This window comes from Ochotona curzoniae, unplaced genomic scaffold (assembly GCF_017591425.1).
Source record: "Ochotona curzoniae isolate NIBS_2020 unplaced genomic scaffold, NIBS_Ocur_1.0 contig_64, whole genome shotgun sequence".
Lineage (NCBI taxonomy): Eukaryota > Metazoa > Chordata > Mammalia > Lagomorpha > Ochotonidae > Ochotona > Ochotona curzoniae.
In genome coordinates this window covers 23,326,067-23,345,864 of record NW_024466502.1, presented here as the reverse complement: position 1 = coordinate 23,345,864, position 19,798 = coordinate 23,326,067, and the positions used below count along the sequence as shown (strand labels likewise).

General features: G+C 44.7%; 1 protein-coding gene and 1 long non-coding RNA gene across 2 annotated transcripts in view; both read right to left on the bottom strand.

The window, feature by feature from the left end:
• The window catches only part of LOC121163639, a 144,744-nt gene that overhangs the window by 66,882 nt on the left and 58,064 nt on the right, over positions 1-19,798 (bottom strand). The gene's annotated exons all lie outside the window — the stretch shown is intronic.
• On the bottom strand, positions 7,551-13,535 carry KCTD12 (potassium channel tetramerization domain containing 12). Its single transcript, XM_040991276.1, has 2 exons — positions 9,066-13,535; positions 7,551-9,035 (listed from the first exon to the last, which is right to left on the bottom strand). The coding sequence occupies exon 1, from the start codon at positions 13,316-13,318 to the stop codon at positions 12,335-12,337; it is 984 nt and encodes a 327-aa protein (XP_040847210.1). The 5' UTR covers positions 13,319-13,535; the 3' UTR covers positions 7,551-9,035; positions 9,066-12,334.

Sequence of the window (19,798 nt, the reverse complement as noted above, 5' to 3'; positions counted from 1 at the left end):
ATCATTTGCCAAATGTTAAGATGATATCCTGTAACTCATAGTGAAATACATAATTATCCTGAAGGAGGCTAGTTATATAATTCTATTCAACTTTCCTCTGGGAATAAAGTAAACGATATTTCATACTTGTGCTTTATATATTCCCATTGTGCAAAGTCTAGTTAATCCTATTCTCTATTTCTCCTTCAACCATTATGGAAATTAAATGCGTGCAATGAACTTCTGTCTGTGCATACGAGAAAACTTCAAAAAGTTCATGGAAAATGGAATTGAAAGGTAACTGCATTTTTTGTGCAATAAAATTTTTTTAATCTATGCTAAATTTTTCATAGTATATATGCTTTAAGAAATTTTTGAATATTTTTACCAAGTACAAATACACAGTTGTTAACTAGACTAATAGGTCTTTGTACTTATAACTTGAAAATTGTTTTTTTTAATGTATTTCACTTTGTTTAAAAAGACATTATGTTCATTGCTTAAAGGATATTAAGAGAAAAGTATGTCCATCTGGGCTTTAAACAAAGTCTTATACTTTGATATTCAACTAGTTTGTACAAATGCAAAATATTAAGAACTAAGGAGGATATTTTTCACAAAGCTTTCTTTAAAAGTTTATTTTAGTTACCCATAATTTGTAAGGATTAAAGTTCTTTGAAACATAGCTAAAATATAAAGCTATTAAAAATGCTTTGCATTTCAAAATGAATATTTATTCAACTATCACAAAACTCCAAACTTTGGAATTGCACAAGACTTTCTATGTTGTCTTTTCTAGTACTAAAATATCAGAAAGTCTGTTTTCATAAGAGAAGAAGATTGGCATACATGGAAGCAACAGTCTCTAAACGTCATTCCCAGAATCCCTAACCAAAGCCCCATGGAACTCCGAGTCCTGGTTCCAAAACTACCCCAGAAGGCAGTGGTAAGTAACATTCAAGGAATGAGTTCTTCTTAATTCCTTGTTAAAGTACATGTCAACTTTAGCTTCAGCTCTTTTTTAAGATAAGGATACTCCCTTGTGTCTGCTCTTTCATAGCTAATGGTCATTGTCAGTGGATTCCCTATAGCTAAGAGAAAAGTAAAGTGTTAGCCTGATGGGCCTACCCCAACAACAGACTGCCTGGCTTAAAAGACTGAAACAGTTTTCCCACATTCTAAAAATCGGCAAGGCATAACTCATGCACCAACAAGGGAGATTTTATTCTAAGACCCCTTTTTCTGGGCTGCAGGTGGCCACATCTGCACTCCCATATGATCTCATCCTGGTTGAGGCCCTGGTCTGTCTTACACTTTTCTTTTAATATAGATTTATATACTTTATTATTCTTTATAACACACACACGCACACACATATATATAGTTGGAAGGATAGATTTTTATTTGTATAAAGTGAATAAATTTTATGTATTTCACAGTACAGACCTAGGAGCACTGCGACACCTCCCACCCCACCCCACCCCTGTCCACACTTCCTACCCACTCTCCTCATACCCCAGTTCCCCTTTTCTTTTCTAATTTTTATAATAGCTTATTTTCATTTCACTTCACAATCATAGACTTGGATTCAGAATAACAAAAATATTGATTTGCACTATTTATTCTCAAATTAATTCAAACCTCTAATTAAACTACATGATGAAAACAACATGAAACTAAGAATTTAAGCCAATGTGAGAAGGAAGCTATGTGTTAAAAAGAAGAAATACAACAACAATATATCATCACTGTTACAGGGGGGTTTTTTGGTTTGTGGTTTTTGTTTTGTTTTGTTTTGTTTTTCAAATTTTAAAGTAAGACTCCAAGAACCACTGCTCCAAACTTGCACTAGCAGCTCTGTTTCTGACATTATTTCAGAGAAAGAACTAGCACTTGGAGCACATGTGGTTTTGAGCAGAGAAAACAAAACAACTTTCACTAGTGTAGGTCAGAGCTTCATTGCATAGGTCATTAATGTTTTAAAAGTCCTTGCAACTGTCATTAGTGTCAACTCACAACTCTCACCAGCAGAACATTTGGAACACTGTTCCTCAGGATTTTAAAGGAGGTCAAATTTCTTTCCCACAACTCTTAGAGGCACCTCTTAAAACTTTCCAGTCAAGGTTTTCAAAACTTATATCAAATAATAGCCACAGAGGAAAGCCACAGAGATGACTGTCAGTGAACTTGACTTCCTTCACAAAATGGAAACACTGTCAATTATTTTCATCTTTATCCATAAATTCTCATGACACTTTAGGGCAACTGCCACATATTATCTATTCAGAAACAAATACCCAAATCAGTTAGGTCATACCCTAATTTCTGATTTCCAAGTCAGATATGATAGTCATTTTTATTTACCCAACTATACTTATGATTTGGCAAATAAATACACATATATGTATAACAAGAGATTGTTGATTTTTGTAGTGTTATTTCTAAAAGCAAAGGAGGGAAACTGGCAAACTTAAAGATAGCTCTTTTTCTCACTGATACACAAAAAAAGTAACGTAATGATACAAGCACTCTTTCATAAATAGACAAAAGGTAAGAGTCAAGGAAAAGTGAAGATCAAGACATCATAAGATAGAAATAGCGATCAAAGTCACCAAATTGTCTAAATTCTTAGACTTTTTCAGACTCCTCCCAAACCATGTGACTAACTTTGTTCGATGCTTTCCAAAGATGAAAGACAAAGTAAAACAAGAAAATATTTCTGGGACAGGAATTAAGCCTAACTATTTAGACATTCAGGTCGAATACCAGGGCTTCTCAATTCAATACTCAGACCCAGCTCTTGACTGCAGCATCCTGCTAATGCAGACCCTGACAGTACTGATGATGGATTAATCAAATCATTTGGGTATTACCACCCTCCAGGGAGACCTGGATTGGGTTTCTGGCTTCCCACTTTGGTTCGGCCTAGCTTTAGTCGTTGCGAACATTTAGGAAATGAACAAGTGGATGGGAGCTCATTTCCAATCTCTTTGTGTCCCTCAAATAAAATAAAAACCCTTTATAAGAGATTTCCATATACAGAAAGAAGGGTTTGTTCTAACCTTAGATTCTATTCTTTTCTTGCCAACCTGAAAGCAAAATGAAGAAAGATTAAAAAATATGAAATAAGCTATAAAGAACTTGAGAAGTGTCAGTTATGGTAACAGAGAGTTCCAGATAATTAGCTTGAGGAGTCAGCACCACTGAACTCTTGTCTTTTTCACTTTGAAAAATGGAGAAAAACAAACATTCCTAGCAGCCATTAAGTGTGTTTAGAATAACGGAGTGGGAGGGAGGAGAGAGAATAAAACTCCAGCCATTCAAAGTGTGGAATGCCCAAAGATGCTGTTTCCTGTAATTTTTAGAAGTTATAGAAGACCCTATAATTGAACAGTCGACTATTCCATTCACTCCTGGAGGGAAAGGAAGCACACCCAAAATCAGAGGACTATTATTGCAAATAAATTAGGTGTTCACTCAATGGTTATCGATGTTCAAAGTACAAGTTGGTATTCAGGACTCTTTAAGCATCTCAACAGGTACAGAATAAAGAACCTACCAAACCACTGATTAAGTCTTTCTAGACTAAGTCACTTGATCGATGAGATGTAGGAATTGATGGAATTTCTCATATTTCCATTATAAACAAATCTCAATCTGGTACAATGCTGAGAGATTCAAAACGAGAACAAAATGGGAAAAGCTCAATCTGTTTGTGGCTTACTGTGGCCTTCTAGAAGCACTGTACTCTCAGCAGTTTCCTGATTAGATCAGTTTCTCTGATTACCTAACAGCTTGCTTTAAAATACTCAATTAACTCTAAGAACTAGATTCTAAATTTTCTGTGCGTGCATTAGAGAGAGGGACAGGCAGACATGTGCTGGTTCACTCCTCCAATGCCCACAATATCCAGGTCTGTGTCAGGCCCACATCAGGAACCTGGAACTCAATCGGTGTATCCCATCTGGGTGGGCAGGGACCTAAGTGCCGAATCACCACCTGTAGTCTCTCAGGATCTGCATTATTAGCATAGTGAGCTGGGATTAGGAACCAGAGCTGGCAATGAAACCCAGGCACTCCAATATGGGAGGGACAAGGTGGTCTTAACCCCAGTAGGCGAAATACTCATTCACAGTCTAAATCTTTCGAAGAGGAGGCTTACTGGAATCTCTTATTGCCCCTCCATAGCTATAGATTTTGGTTGTTGTTGTTTTGATTTGGTTTGGTTTTTAAGTTGTTACTGTTCTCTTTGTGTGGTTTGGATTTTTGGTTGTCTTTCTGGCAGGAATACTATCATTCTTTCAGTGTTTCGGCCATCAGGCTCCAGCAGCACACAGCTCTTTCCAGTTCTGGCTTTTGGTCTCCTCACTAAACTGGCCTGTGTTGAGAAGGCTGCACTCCTTCCCTTTCCTGCTCCCCTTCCTCTTCTCTCCTTGGCATCTCCTCCTCTAGCAAAACTTTGACATGAACTAAAGAAAACCTCTTTCTCAACTCCTCATTACTCAGTCTGCCCCAGCACTGCATCTCCAAGATATTTTATTACACACCTACCTTTATAATCCTCAGCATTTTCGTGTCTGACAAGTCTGCTGTCATCAGATTCACAGTCTGCCACACAGTAGGTGCCATCATTTGAAAGTCCCTTCCCAAGCTCCTGTTGAAATGTTGTCGCCTTTGTGACAGTGTGAAGAGAAAGAACCTTGTGAGGTGATTAGGCCAGGGTCTGCTCTGCTCTCATGCCTGAAGGAAGTGGTCATCTTGGGAGTGGGTTAGTTATTATGGGACAGGCTTTGTGATCAGAACAATGAGTTTGGCACAATTTTCTCCCTCTCACATGCTTGCCTGTCCTCCTGCCACACTATAATGCAACATCTGGCCCTTTCCAGATGCCAGCTCAATGCTCTTGTACTTCCCAGCCTACAAAATAGAAAGCCAAAAACTTCCATTGGTAATAATGTACCCAGTCTGTTGCATTCTTCCATAGAAGGCAGACAATGGACTAAAACAGTGAGTACTCACGAGATTTGGAATGAATGTCTGAATGTTAAGTGGCTGCTTGTGGAGGAAAGTTGGTGGCAGTCAAGGATGAATGGCCTAAAGTGATCCTTTCTTAGGCCCACAGGCTGCTCACAGCCTGGACAGTGGGAATAGAGGTGCATGTAAGCACCAGAAGGGCATTCACTTCTAGCTTTCTCACATAAGCATAGGAAAGCAAAGAATTTAAGAGATGAACATTTCCTCTAAACTATTCACCATAAGACAAGCTCAATATACATTATTGGAAGTTCTCATTCTCCCACCACAAAGTTCTTACTAATGAATAGGATGAACTTCTCCCTGGCATTTCACAAGTTCAGTCTACCTTTTCAGCATTTAGTTTCACCTTTTAAATTCATGTGAATATGTCATTCCATAAAATGAACCTAACTTCCCAGTCCATACACAAACATATCAACAAAACTGGTATTCCAGAAGGTGCTTCCATGTTTGTTCCATAACTTCCCTTACTTTTCCAACTCTTAGTCCTTTCTTTTTAAGTAGTATAGAATCCAGGAACAGTGTTGCGGTGCAGTAGGTAAAGCCATCACCAGCAATGCTGATGACACTTGCAAGTGCCAGTTTGAGTCCCAGCTGCTGCACTTCCAAACTAGTTCACTATTGCACCTGAGAAAAGAAGCAGAGGATGGCCTATGTTCTTGGCATATTGTTACCCACGTGAGAAACTCAGAAGCTCCTGGCTCTGGCCTGGCTCATCCCATTGAGTCCAACTGGCAAGGTAAATCAGGTAAATTGCCTACAAGCGCCCGGCATCCCATATGGAGACTGGATCATGTCCCAACTACTCTACTTTGGATCCAGTTCCCTGGTAAGGAGAAAAGCAAATGTCCTTAGTGATTACACCTGTCACTTACGTGGGACACCCAGATGAAACTCCTGGTTCCTGGTCAGACCTGGCCCTACCCTGGCCATTGTATGGTGTGAAAGACCCTTCTGTCTCTCCCCCTAATTTTTTCAAATAAAAAAATAAATCTTTGGGTCAGTGCACTAGTTCAACAGGCTAATCCTCTACCTAGAGGTGTTGCTATCCCACATGGACACTACTACCAGTCCTGGCTGCTCCACTTCTGATCCAGTTCCCTGTTTATGGCCTATGAAAGCAGGAGAAAGCGGCCCAAAGCCTTGGGACCCCCACACTCACAGAGGAGACCCAGAAGTAGTTCCTGATTCCTAGCTTCAGATTAGCCCAACCACAGCTGTTGCAGCTACTCAGGGAGTGAACCAGTTGATGGAAGTTATTTTTGTCTTTCCTTTTGTCGATACTGTTTTCCAATAAAAATAAGTAAATCTTGTAAATAAAGAAAGCTTTGAGAAAACAACACTATATTTAAGTGTTCCCTGTGGTAGAAAAAGTAATTTGGTGATCTAAGTTTAATAAAAGAATAATAAAGTAAGGAACAGCACATCTAGATAAAGGCATATCAAGCAAAATATCATATAGTCATCAAGTAAAGTGAGGTAGATCACTGCCATATGTTCATGAATGTTCCCAGATAAGAAAGGGTGAGGGAGGGAGGGTTAGAACGAAGAAAGGTAGGGGAAAAAAAAAACCACACATTCTTAGAATTGTTTCTACAAGTTATATCAAATATCTTAAAAACTAATTAAATTTTTTAAACAGTTAAAGAAATTTTAAAATCAAATCAAACACGGAGCAGGTGTCGTCCTGCTAAGTAGAATCATGGGGTGTATGTGGATGTCTACATTTGTACAGCATGTCTCCACAAAGAGACACTGGTGGTTGCCTCTGACAAAGGCAGGGAGATTTGCTTTTGACCATATTCGTTCTTACATTAAATTTTTTCCCACATAAATTTTTAAAAATTAATCTTTCATTTCTGTGTTCACACAGAGACTTTTAAAACAAAAGCTACCCAGAGGAAGTACAGCCAACAGAAAAGAGGAAGGGCGAAGCCTGGCTTGTCCTACCCACCCAGCCCACGGCTTCCTGTGCCACAGGCAGCAGGCTCAGGTTCATACTCTCCCAATACAGCCACCGGGCACTTTCTTTAGAGAGGAGAGACATCAAGACTGGAGAAGCAGCAGCACTGGCAAAAATGCCTACACATTCCCAGCAGTCTCCAAATTCCATCTTTGTGAACTGAGTTTTCAATGACTGCTCAGCTTGCAGCCATTACTGTCTTGTCCTTACACACCTTAAGAGATCATCTCTACCCATATGCAATTCCCATAATCACTTAAGAGATCTTCTCTACTTACATACACCCCACATTCACAAAGCAACAGGCTGCAAAAACTGAGATCAACGGAAATCGGTGTGAAAGACTTTTCTTGCACCTTGATACCAACCATGGGTGTGTTATGGACAGTTAACTCCAGGAAAGGAACAGTTGCATGCTTTGGCCCAATTGGCTGATTTACTCGGTGATGAGGTCCTCTGGTGGCATAAAAGCATCATCAGTCCCACAGCAACTCAGGAAGCATTCCCAGGATTTAAAGAAGCACTGAAATGAGACCACCGTCCAAGCCAACCCTCACAAGAAGGCGAGTCATTAAAGGAGTGAATGTTTATTTCTTTAGTGTTTAATAGACTACATAACAAGTCACATAATCACAGAGAGGAAACAGTATTTAGTACTTCCAGTATACAACAGGTTGTGAACAGGAAAAACAAATCTCTGGATGGCTTTAGTAACTCTCAAAATTTGGGCACATCTGAAATAACTTCATCAGCATCTTAAAAAAAGAAAGGCTTTTTTTCCTCATGTTCTGTTAGAAAAGTCTAATAAGCATAGAATAATCTTTTCCTCTTCCTTCTATTTAAGAAAATGGCCCATAAATATTTTTAAACAATTTCAGAATGCCAGACAGCTCTGTAGGACTCACCTTTAGCTAGCTGCCTGGAAGAAATTCATAATTTGCATTTTCAAAATGAGTAACCTATGTTGGATGTTGTAACCTTTTGTCAGTAAATGGTTACTAATGGTGGTCAGAAGTGATTATAAATGACCATCATTTTAATTCAATAACAATAACAAATTTACCTACCTTTAAAGTCACAAAGACAGTTGGTAATAGTTTTCATTACAATTAATGTCCACATACTCAAAACACATTTAGAATTTAAAACTTGGCTTGAAAAAAAAAAATCACAAAACACATAGGTGACAATTCATGGTCAACTAGTGCATCCTCCTATCACACAAGAGTACACTCTAAGATAGATATTCTGGTTGAATTGTTACTGCACTTCAAGAGCCCAGCAAAGATTTTAAATCCTTAAGTGTTCACCCTTTTAGATTTTTATTGCCCAAAACTGTGACAAAGAAAAGTTAGCTTCAACATAACCTGTTTCTAAATATAAGAAAGCCTTTTATGCAGTATAGATACTGTAAATAAGCATATTTTACTTACTATTCAAGAGACAGGCTTACAGCATGTAACAAAAGTTTTTAAGTGATTTATACTAAGGGAAAAAATAAGAAAATCCAAATAAAGTGTTGATTCTATTAACTTGATGCCATTATGATACAATAAAAATACTCAATTTACTATTTTAAAAACTCAAGCCAACGAACTCTTTGCAATCTAGACTATTAAAAAAAAGGAATTCAATCCCCCCAGCCAATATTTTCCTAAATGTGCTCTAATTTACCATAGTTCATGTAAGAGTACAAAAAGTGATTTGAGTATGATTTTAACTTACTATAATTTGAAGAGTACAAAATTATCAAAGCTCCACCTTGCATGTAGGAAATCCCAATAAAAACTGGAATATTTGACAAGCACTGCTAGTTGCCCATTGTGTCTATTCACACTTTATGTATTTCCTCAGAAGAGCTGCAGCTATCTTAAGGATGTGTGTGTGTGTGTGTATGTGTGTGTGTGTGTGTGCCTAACTTGAAAGAGAACACAATTGTAGCTACTTTTTACATTATCGCTTTGCTCTCAATCCCTTTCCCCTCCAAAAAAAAAAAAAAAAATGAGAATCACAATTAGCACAATTTCAGAGGGAAAATAATGCAAGACTCACACACCTTCAGTGAATATATTCCACAAGGTATTACTTGAAAACTCAGAGCAAGGCCCACAGTCTACACATATTAAAACATACAGAGTGTCCAACATGGTAGCTCTTGTTTTTAACCTGTTATTTTTAATTAAAAAATCAAATGTTATAAAAAGTTCAATGTCATATTCTTATATTTCTGAATGTCAAACAGTAACTGAAGCAACACCTGTCAAGGCATAACTCTGAGACGAATGTAGTCACAACCATCTGACAAACTGATGACATTCTCCTGTTACTGAAATGTCAACCCTCAGCACCCCATTTTCAAGCTCCCAGGTAATGACCAGCACCCCAACCCACACTGAAACCTCAAGGTCGGCTTCATAGCCTAAGCACATGGATGGGAAGACATTCAATAGTTTTCACCTCCAGTCATTTTATCTCAGGGATACCATATTCCCAATGAAAAATGAGTTCCTACCTAGCCCTCACTTCAGGCAAAAACCACAGAGCTTTCATTTAACAACTTCGGCTTCAGAGGGAGCAGTCAGTCCCAGAAAGAGAAGTTAGCTGTCCATAATCACCAAATTCTCAGCCTTCAAAACCACGTAAACCACACAGCTGTGCAGAACAGCACTAGCTCAGTGGGAGTGCCTGTGTACAGCTAATTGCAATCGTCTTACTCAACGTTCCCGAGAGCAAATCCTCCAGACCTGGGTGGCCCAGACAACACAGGAGAAGCTTCCCCTGACTCCTGGTGATGTGCAGTCAGCATGGAGGAATTCAGGATGATGAAGTCATGCCATCTGTTAGAGGACTCAATCTGCCCTAAAATGTTCTCAATCCGACAGAATGCCATGGGTGTTGGCGCCAAGTCCGGGTTGCTCACCTCTGACCCCGGAGTGACAACTCTCAATCATCGCAGGCTTGAAACACATGAAGTTGTGAGGCATACCCAAGCTGCAAACTAAACTCAGCATATGACCAAACACCAGTTCCTGGATTTCTGTGCTTCTGCTTCCATTTCCCTCAAAACTACAGTTTTTTGTGGGAAACAACTTTGCTAAAAATGGAACTCTAAAAAAAAAAAAAAGACCAAGTCTTCCCCTTTCTCAATAAAAAAAAAAAAAGCTAGTGGATTAATAATGCAGGTACTTTGTTTTTTAAGTAGACACCTAATCAACACTGCATCTGTTTACAATTAACATGCCAACCAAAAGAAAAAGATTGTAAGATTCGTTTTACAATCAGTTTTTTTCCCTAACACAATTTCCCAAGACCCCAAGAACAAGAATATATGACAAATGCATCAAACCTGTTTCTTTAGAGTGTACCTTATCTGCTGCAAGTTACTAGCGGGTAGGAAATTTGATAACATTAGTCAATGAATTGAAAAACTAAATGATTCATGTAAAATGTTCATATATGGTATACACAGATTGGAACAGATGAGTCTTAGAATAAAGCTGTTCCCATTTGAACATCTGTTATGGACAGAGTAAGAAAAGTACAAGAGTCATTAAAAAAAACAGCACTAAACAGTGAAAAGGACTCTTACAAAATCCCTAAAAACAAACCTGGGGGCGGGGGGAAGTGCTGAAACAAGCAAAAGGCTCCTCCGTGGTCACAGAGCAAAAGGACAGCTTCAGGGCCTGAGGCAGAATGGGGTCTGGCTCCCCTCCACTTCCGGGTATACACATGATATGCATGGGCGACTGACTCCATGTGCAGGGAAGGGGGTAAGGCAACCAGTTATCTTCCTGCTTGTTACATTTTACCTAAACCATCATTTTATTGCTCAGCTCACTTGGGAGTAGGCATCTGCCTTCACTGTAGCCATCTGCAGAGGGGCAGACCTGGTGCTGATCCTTCCGGCAGCTCTGTCCCTCCAACTTCACAGTAACTGCCTCAGAAAGTGGCAAGTTTCAGGTTTGCCCAGCAGTCAATATCTACAGGCATTGAAGGAAATAAGGATTTCTTCTTCTTCTTTTTTTCCATGAGCTCTTAAGTCTAAAAAGCCAAAAAGCAAACTTACTTTGCTCAAGTAAATATTCTAAAAACTGAGATTTATAATCACAAGGAAAGAAAAGTTGAAAAACTAAAACCCTACTGGGCAACTCTTTGGTTAGGTTGTATAACTATTCACAAATTCTAATTTAGGACTCAAAACAGATGAATAAACTGCTAGTTAAGAGTAGATCCATCGCTATTCTTTACCAAAAACAAAACAAAAAAATGCTTTGAGTATTTGCATTTACCATTCAGTATTTCCAAACGTGCATCTATTCAACAGAATGGAAAAACTCCCAACCATCAAATAATACATGAGTTTACACCTGTTCCTCCCTTCCCACCCTCTCTCCTACCTCCCCACCCCACCCAAAAAATTCTAGAGCGAAGAAAGGTGCTAACTACCACTCACCGCAAGAACAACTCTCCTAAAGCCCAGAAGCAGAGCCCTCTGCCCAGCCTCCTTCGTGGTCACCGACATGGCCAGGACAGTTCTGCTTCTTAGGCAGTGACATCCCACCACCCTCATTCCCTCCCTCCCTCTTGCCCCTATGCACTGCCTAGCCAGGGGAGGGGGAGGGGGGGCTCTTGTAATAAAGGGGCGCCTCCTCTGCAGGCGGAAGGGTCCACGCTCTGCGAAGTGTCAAGACCCTGCATTGGGCTAGGAACAGGAAGGACCTTCAACGTGGAGCAAGCTACCTGGGACTTTTGCAAACTTCACTGACAGTCCCTGAAGTACCTCTCTGCAATCCAGCTGAGTTCACCTCTAAGAGGGTCAGACACCGCAGTAACCTCTTAAAAAAAAAAAAGCAATTCTACCCTGGGGCACTGTTAACCCAGTCGGATCCCTTACACCGCACAGGAGTCCCAAGGGATCCGGGAGATCTCAAGGGCTCCACGACCCAGTGGACATGGTCCAATCAGCTTCCGAACTTGACTTCGGCCACTCCCAGGTGCACAGCGACTTGGGGCCCAGCTGGATCCAGAGGGAAGTACAAGCTGGGGGAGGGGTGGTGTGAGGCAGCGAGAAAGGAAGCACGGGATGGGTGGGGGCGTGGAGTGTCCCGGGGCCCCCTCTGCTAGAGGAATCCAAAAACGAAGCAGCCCAGAGGATGGATTTTCAGCCACAAATTCTGGAGTGGGTGGCGAGGGCAGTGGAAGGGTCTGGGCCAGGCACGGGACGGGAGACAAGGAAACTGCGGGGCCGAGGGGAGAGTCTGAGGGCTTTGGTCCGGGAGGAAGGGGGTGTTCCTAATCGTATCCTGGCTAGGAATAGGGGCAAACGTCGTCGGAGTCGCGAGGCGTCCTGGGAGCTCACTCCCTGCAGAAGACGTACTCGGTGTAGCTGGTCCAGATCTTGTCCTCGCTCTGGTCGGTGCTGCCGGCAAAGGCGCAGGTGCCCGTGGAGCTGCAGGCTACCATGTGGAAGCCCGACTCGGACAGCTTGTCAAAGGCCTGCTCCAGGAAGTTGAACTTGAGGTAATAACGCGACGTGTAGCGTTCCGGTGGCCGGTCAGGATCCCGGCTCTCGTTCAGGGTGTCCCCGAACACCTCCTTGGCCAGCGATGTCTTGCCGCACACGGTGATGCGCGCCACCCGCCGGAACTTGGCGTCCGCCTGTGCGTCCCGACCGATGGTATAGGAGCCGCGGTAGCCGATGGTGATGTAGCCCGAGCGCCGGCTGCCGTCCAGCGACTGGGACGGCGTGAGCAGCGGGCCCGCCGCGCCCCCGGACGGGCTGCGGCTGCCCGGCTCCAGAGTGGGCGACGGTGCCCCGGCCGACGCGCCCTCCTGCTGCTCGGGCTCCGCGTAGCCCAGAGCCACCAGCTCATCGCCTAGGGAGCCCTCCTTGTGCACGCCGCGCCGTGAATGTGGCGGCGGCGGCCCCGGGCCGGGCTGCTGAGGCGCGCCGAGGCGACGCACGAGCTCCGGCAGCTCAAAGTACTCGGCCTCTCGCTGCAGCCGGCTGCGTTCAGGGAAGTAATCGGGCAGCACCAGCTGCAAGTCCCGCAGGTAATCCAGGATGTAGCGGAAGAGGAAGCCGTCCCGGTCCAGAAAGAAGCGGCCTTTGCTGTCCCGGGCCAGCTCCTGCGGCTGCTGCTGCGTGAACATTCGCCAGAGCAGCGAGTCCGGCACCGACACCACAGTACAGCGCCGGGTCACATACACCTGGCCCCCCACGTTCAGCTCCACGATATCGGGGAAGAGGGGCGGCTCGGCGGAAGACGACGAGGAGCCGCTGCCGCCTCCGCCGCCTCCCCCGTTCGGTAGTCCTCGCGTGCTGTCCGCCAGAGCCATGGCCAGGAGGCGTCCCGGTTCCGGCTCGGGCTACGGCAGGGAGCCCGACTGTGCTTAAGAGCCGCAGCCGCTTTCCACCCAGCCCCAGCCCGGGACGCTCACTCAGACCTCGGCGCGGAGCCGAGCGCAGCTAGCGCACCCTTGTGCGCTCCTTAGAGCCCGGGCGCCCTCCGTCCGCCTCGCCCGCGCGCTCCAGGCGAGTGCCAGGTCGCGGCCCGCGCGCCGCTTAAGTAGAGCCGGCCGCCCGGGCGCCGCGGCGCGCAGGAGGCGTGGGCGGCCGCCGAGCGCCGCAGCCGCGCTCCCCCGGCGGGAGGGTGGGGCGAGCGCTGGGATCGATTTGCATCTTAAACGCTGACGCCGCGCGGGGCGGCCCGCTCCCCTCCCCGGCCGGCTCCCGCCCAACTTTCTTTCTGTCTCTGCAAGCAGAAGGAGCCCGGGACTGGCCGCGAGGCAAGTGGGCGCGTCTTGGGAGAAGCAGTTAGCGCTCCGATTCCCTTCCAGCCCCGGCGGGCCCCGAGGGCTCCGGCTGAGGGCCCTAACTTTCCCGCGTTCCCGCAATCCCGCTAGGCGAAAGGAACCGCCCGGCAGTCCCCGGAACCGGCCCATCCGAGCCGTGTGGCTGGGGCGCTGCGTTCGCCGGGTGCCTTAACTCCGCGAATTCTTAAACAAAAACCTGAAGAGAGAAGGTGGTGCCCCTCCCGGGATTGGATTCACGTTGCCTCGTCGTGACCTGAAAACAAGCCACCCTGAAAGCCACAGCCTGACCTCAGGGTCCTGCGCAGGACGCTCTCGGCGGGCTCATGCCTCGGGCATTAGTGCTTTTAGGGAACCTCCAAGTAGGAATTCCTCACCCACTCGGGCCACTCGGGGCTTGGGAGTAGAAAGGTTTGGCAAGGGTGTGATATGACCTTCTCTGTGCAATGCAAAGGCCACATTGAAAAGGGGTGGGAGCGGTGTTAGACCTTGAGTTCGTGCCTGTCTTTGCCAAAGGTGCTGGAAAGCTTGTGCAGCTCTGATTTTTGAGCCCACCTGTGTAGATCCTGCCAGAGGGCCTAACTGTCCCCCCAAACTTGTCATTCCCTTCAGCCCTGACTAGATTCCCTCCAGTCTCAAGGAGGGAGTTTGTAGAATCGACAGTATCTTCTAGAGCCCGTCTCAGATGGCAGGCCACCTCTCTCCCGGAAGGAAGTCTTCTTTGCTTTCCCAAGTGGGTGGGGCCTCCTGCCTCCATGTGTACTGCCCATTGCCCCACAACTGTGAAGCACATTTATAGATACGTGCACCTGAGCACTTCAGGAAACCAAGTAGAATGAGAAGAGGACATCGGGTCATTGCATGTTTGCTGGGCACTTATGTTTGCTGCTGAGGAGAAAAAAAATCTTCCATCCACTAGCTCACCCTCCAAGTAGCCACAATGACCAGAGCTGAGCTGATCCGAAGCCAGGAGCCAGGAGCTCTTCTGGGTCTCCCGCATGGGTGCAGGGTCCCAAGGCTTTGGGCCGTCCTCAACTGTTTCCTAGGCCACAAGCAGGGAGCTGGATGGGAAGCAGGGGCACCGGGATTAGGACTGGCGACCATATGGGATCCCAGGATGTGTAAGGTGAGGACTTTAGCCACTATGCTATTGTGCCGGGCCTGATCTTCGTTCTTGATAATCATGTTTACCATTTTGCTTACCCACCCAATGAGCTTTACAGTCTCCTCACGGATAAGTGTCATTTTCGCTTCCAAGTGTTTGTCTGCTGAGCAATTATCATGCTCGTGTCAGTGTGCTGAAATAAGCTCATGCCCCAAACAGGCTTGCTTAATTGCAAGGACAGATCTTGATACCAAATATACTTCCCCACTCTTTCCTTGTTCTATTCTTTGGGATAAATAATAGATGACATGAAAGTTCCCAGCTCCACTGCTGAGTTTCTAGGCATTTGTGCTATTTGTTGCATCAGTGCCACGGGCCTGACAAAACCAGTCTCTTCTGCAAATCCAAGACAAATCTTGTTTGTGTCAGTTCTGAGCATGTTTTTGCCTCAATACTTAGGGCTCTGTCTCAGCAAACCCCATCAGCTGTGCCTTCAACAGTGCTTGCAGATAATCAACAGGTCCCATCGTCTTCCTTTCTCCAGCCAGGACCAAGCCAACCACCCTCCTCCCTCCAGCTTGGATGATTATACGGCTCTCCTAACTGCGTCACCCTCAGCCACCTGGGCCTTGAAGCACCAGAAGAAAAAGAGGGACCAAATAGGTCACTCTGCTCAACGGACAACCAGTGACTGTCTGTCTCACCCAAAAGCAAAAGCCCAGGTTCCTTTCATGGCTGGCAGCAGTCCAGGTGGTTGTAGCAGCCCCACAAGCATCTCCTGTGGTCTCCTGGGAGCTGCTGGCACTAGCCACAAAGCCTCCTTTCTCTTTCTTCGGGGCCTCTGTCATTCCTTTTCCCTTTGTCTAAGAGATGCATGGCCCGTCCCAGCCCTGCCTCCAATGGCTTCCTCATGTTGTTTAGGTGCTTCTCCAGACTTTCTGCAGTTGGTTGAGGCATGCTCATTTCCATCTCTGCCCCCATCCCAGTAGCTTCCCTTTCCCTGCATTAGGAAGTCAGCTCTGAGAAGTCAAGTTCTGAGAATTTGATCTGCTTACTTCATTGGTACATCCCCAGTGCTGAGAATTAGAGCTGGCATATGGCAGGAACTGAACAAAGCCCATTGCTCATTGATTTTTTTTTTCCACCAGTATCCTTCCGGAATCTGCTAGTACTAATGTTCTGGGTAGCAATAAATAAATAAATAAATAAAATAATAATCACCCTACCATCTACAGCTGCAGTCTTACAGAGGAGATATAATATGTAGACATTTACATAAATATTAGTTTAAAAAAAATCCCTGAGGAGTCCTGCGGGATGAGCCTGTAGAAGGACAATTAAACAAAAGGAGTTGGGTCAGGAAGGAGCTCAGCCTGCCTCACTGCGTCATCTTTCAGTATCATCCTACGACCCTCCAAAGTACTCGTAAAGTGATCACTTGAGTACAAACACAATGTGAGGGACACCACATGCTTATATACAAGAGTGCATGACTAATGGACCCGGCCTCCTGACATAACATGCACAAGCAAGTCTACTGCAGAAAAGTCCTCGGAAACCAGTCCTTATGGAAACCAGGTTGTACATGAGACACGTGTTCATGAATGAAACAGTGATGATTTTTGTGTACCTCATTTCTGGCATATTGGATGGGGAAAATATAACTGGAGGACTCCGATGCTGGGGCTCAGGGGCCTGAGTGTTTATGGGGGAGGAGGGAGTCATAACTCAAGGGTCCCCAGTATGTTAAATATGCTCACCTGGACGTGCTAGCAAGAATCGTGGAAGACCACTATCATAGCATTTAGTCTCTATCCAGCTTCTAGTGCTAGGCACATTCAGAATTACTTGTCCCTTTCAAGGGACTGTTTTTCTAAATAAGAAATAGTGTGCCCTTCAAATACATTGTCCCTTGATCCCAAAGTTTAGGATAATGGAAACCTCACAGGACCTAAATACTCTGCTGTATCTCCTCATCCACCTCCTACCAGCTTCCCACCCCGCCTTACACCAAAGCACCCAGTCCATGTCTTGCACACCACAGATTTGAGGAAAGTAAGGAAGAGTGTTGAAAGAACTAGAACATTTAACAGGAGGAATAACGAAGGTGAAATGAAGCAAGGGCCTCTGAGGACTGAATGAGGCTGAGCTGTGTGAAAACGACACAGCAGCTGTAAAACACTATTCAAGTGTCAGAATCATTCCTGCCCACGACTAACCCCGGCACCTGCCAAGCCTGCCCAGCATCTCCTGATTGAATATATGAATGTGATGGGTAAGGAGGGGGAGAGACGCAATTGTAAATTGTCCTGAATCAATGTTGTGTACGTTTATCATCCTCCCAATATGCATGAATCTTTTCTGGGAGTGGGCTTTAAAAAGCATTGGCTTTCTGGATTCAGAGGGAAGAAATAACTGGCTACAGGCTTTAATTAAATAACATTCAGTTTAAATAGCTCAGAGGTCAAAATGATCTTAGTGAACATTTGGTTAAAAAAAAAAAAAGTCAATATCTAATTCTAAGAAAAAAGAGAGAGCCTATGTTGGACCTAAGGGTTAAGGGACAGCAAGTAGAGCTGCCCCTGCAATGTCAGCTTCCCATGTGAGGACTGGGCCATGTCCCGCCTGCTTCATTTCTGAAGATGGCCCTCCACCGTCTACACAGGAGACCTGGATGCAGCTCCTGACTTTGGCATGGCCCAGCAATGTGGTGGTTACAGTCATCTGGGGGGTTAGCCAAAAGATAAAAAAGCTCTTGTTGTGTCTCCCTCTGTCTCCCCCACCCTCCTCCTGCAACTGAGTCAAAATAAATACATCTTTTTTTAAAAATCCAGTTGGTAGGTCCGCAACTCACAAGCAAATACCTGGCTTGGATTCCTGGCTCTGGCCCTTGAGTCCAACTTTCTGCCAGTGTAGACCATAGGGCAACAACAAAAATGGCTTAAATAATCGGGTTCCTGACTTTCCTGCCGGCTATGTGGGATGCCTAGATTGAGTTCCGGGCCTCAGACTTTCTCTCCTTCAGCACTGTTGGGGACATCTGGGGAGTAAACCTGCAGATGGAATCAACCTCTCTTTACATTCCTTCTCTCCTTCAAGTAAATAATTAAAACAATTTTTAAAAGAGAATTGAAAAACCATTATTTGAGGGGCTAAAGCCGTGACATAGCTGGTTGTCACTGTCTGCAGTGCTGGCATCCCGTCTGGGCACTGGTGTCCTGGCTGCTCCAGTTCTGATCCAGCACCCTGCTAATGCTCTGGGGAAAAGCAGCAAAAGATGGCCCAAGTATGTGGCCCCTGCCTGGCTCCGGGCTCACCCAACTTTCTCTCTGTATCTCTGCCTCCCTCTCTTTCTCTGTAGCTCTGACAGAGAGGAAGATCTGTCTGCTGATTCACTCTTCAAGTGGCCGTGATGGCCAGAGCTGAGCCAATCCGAAACTAGGAGCCCAGAGCCTGTTCCAGGTCTCCCACGTGGGCGCAAGATCCCTCCTTAGACTGCTTTCCCAGGCCACAAGCACGAAGGAACTAGATGGTAAACATGGCCACAAGGATTAGAACTGGCACACATATGGGGTCCTAGCGCATGCAAGGCAAGGACTTTAGCCACTAGGCTACCATGTCAGACCCATAAATAAATCTTTTTAAGAAATTGAGACATTGCGAAAAAGCTAAGTCTAAAAAAAAGGTCATAGCTATTCCAACATTGCTTGATTACCCCTACTATATTCTTTTGCATTTTATAGAACCAAGTAGAGAAACAAAATTAATGATATTGCACATTTTCAAATTGTTGTTTCCACATCCTGATAGACAATATTTGAAGCATTTCCAGGAAACAAGTAGCAATACCCAAGTAATAACAAGTGTAAATTTAGTGCTTACTGTGTACCTGCCCTGTTATAGAACTATTTGTGCATTTAATTTGCTTAATTATCACCAATAATCCCGTGAGGAACTGAAATGCTGACAAGTTCATTCACTTACCCAGGCTCATGGATGCACAGCACATAAGTGCTGGAGTTGATATTGGGACCGAGGCAGGACAGCTTTGATATCTGTTATTAAACATCACAATTTGCAGCCTCTCACCTCTATGAGTGCCTTGCCTCCATTAAAAAGCAGGTCCTTTCATTTATCATATGCATGCTACAGAAGAAAAACCCAAGGAAAGGGAGGATAAATAACTTGACAAGGATTAACTCAGCTCTGTGTTGAGAGCTGAGATGGTCCTCTGAAGTCAGTGTGACTGTGCCCTAAAGTATTGTGAACCAGAAACTCAGACTGACTCTGGGCAAGAACTAGGGTCAAGAACGGGTTAAATCCCAGACTCCCCTCTGTCTGTTGCTTTCTGTGGTGGCACAATCCTGCCTCAAGGGAGATTCTGTGGAAACACTGGAGCTGTAAACAGAATGGACACACCACTGTTCTCCTCTCTGCCCATCTCAGTCCTGGACGCACAATAAATATTACCTTATTTCTGGCTCCCTCAAATATCATTATGTTTTGCAAAGCAGCAGGACTTTTGGCATGGTTACATGTTTGATTCTGATCACAGTAGCTCTAGACAAGGATAGCCAGTCTACAGGAACTACTGAGATCCAGCTCTGGGATTCAACAGCAAGCAGTATCCACTGGCCTTCTGGGGCTTATAAAATTGAACAAATATGGGACCAGCAATGTGGTGTAGTCAGGCTGTGAGGTTGACATCCCATATGGACACCACTTCAAATCCAGGTTGTTCCACTTCTGAGCCTCCTGAGAAAGTAGCTGAGGGCAGCTCATGTTCTTGGGTCACCAAGAAGTGCCTAACTTAGCATTGGCCCATTCCCACTCATTGCTGCCATTTGGAGAGTGAGCTGAGGGTAGGAGGACATTATCTTTCTTCCTTTCTTGAACTTTGC

Excerpts from the sequence above, each read along its gene's own strand:
- KCTD12 (XM_040991276.1), bottom strand. The coding sequence starts at position 13,318 with ATGGCTCTGGCGGACAGCACGCGAGGACTACCGAACGGGGGAGGCGGC.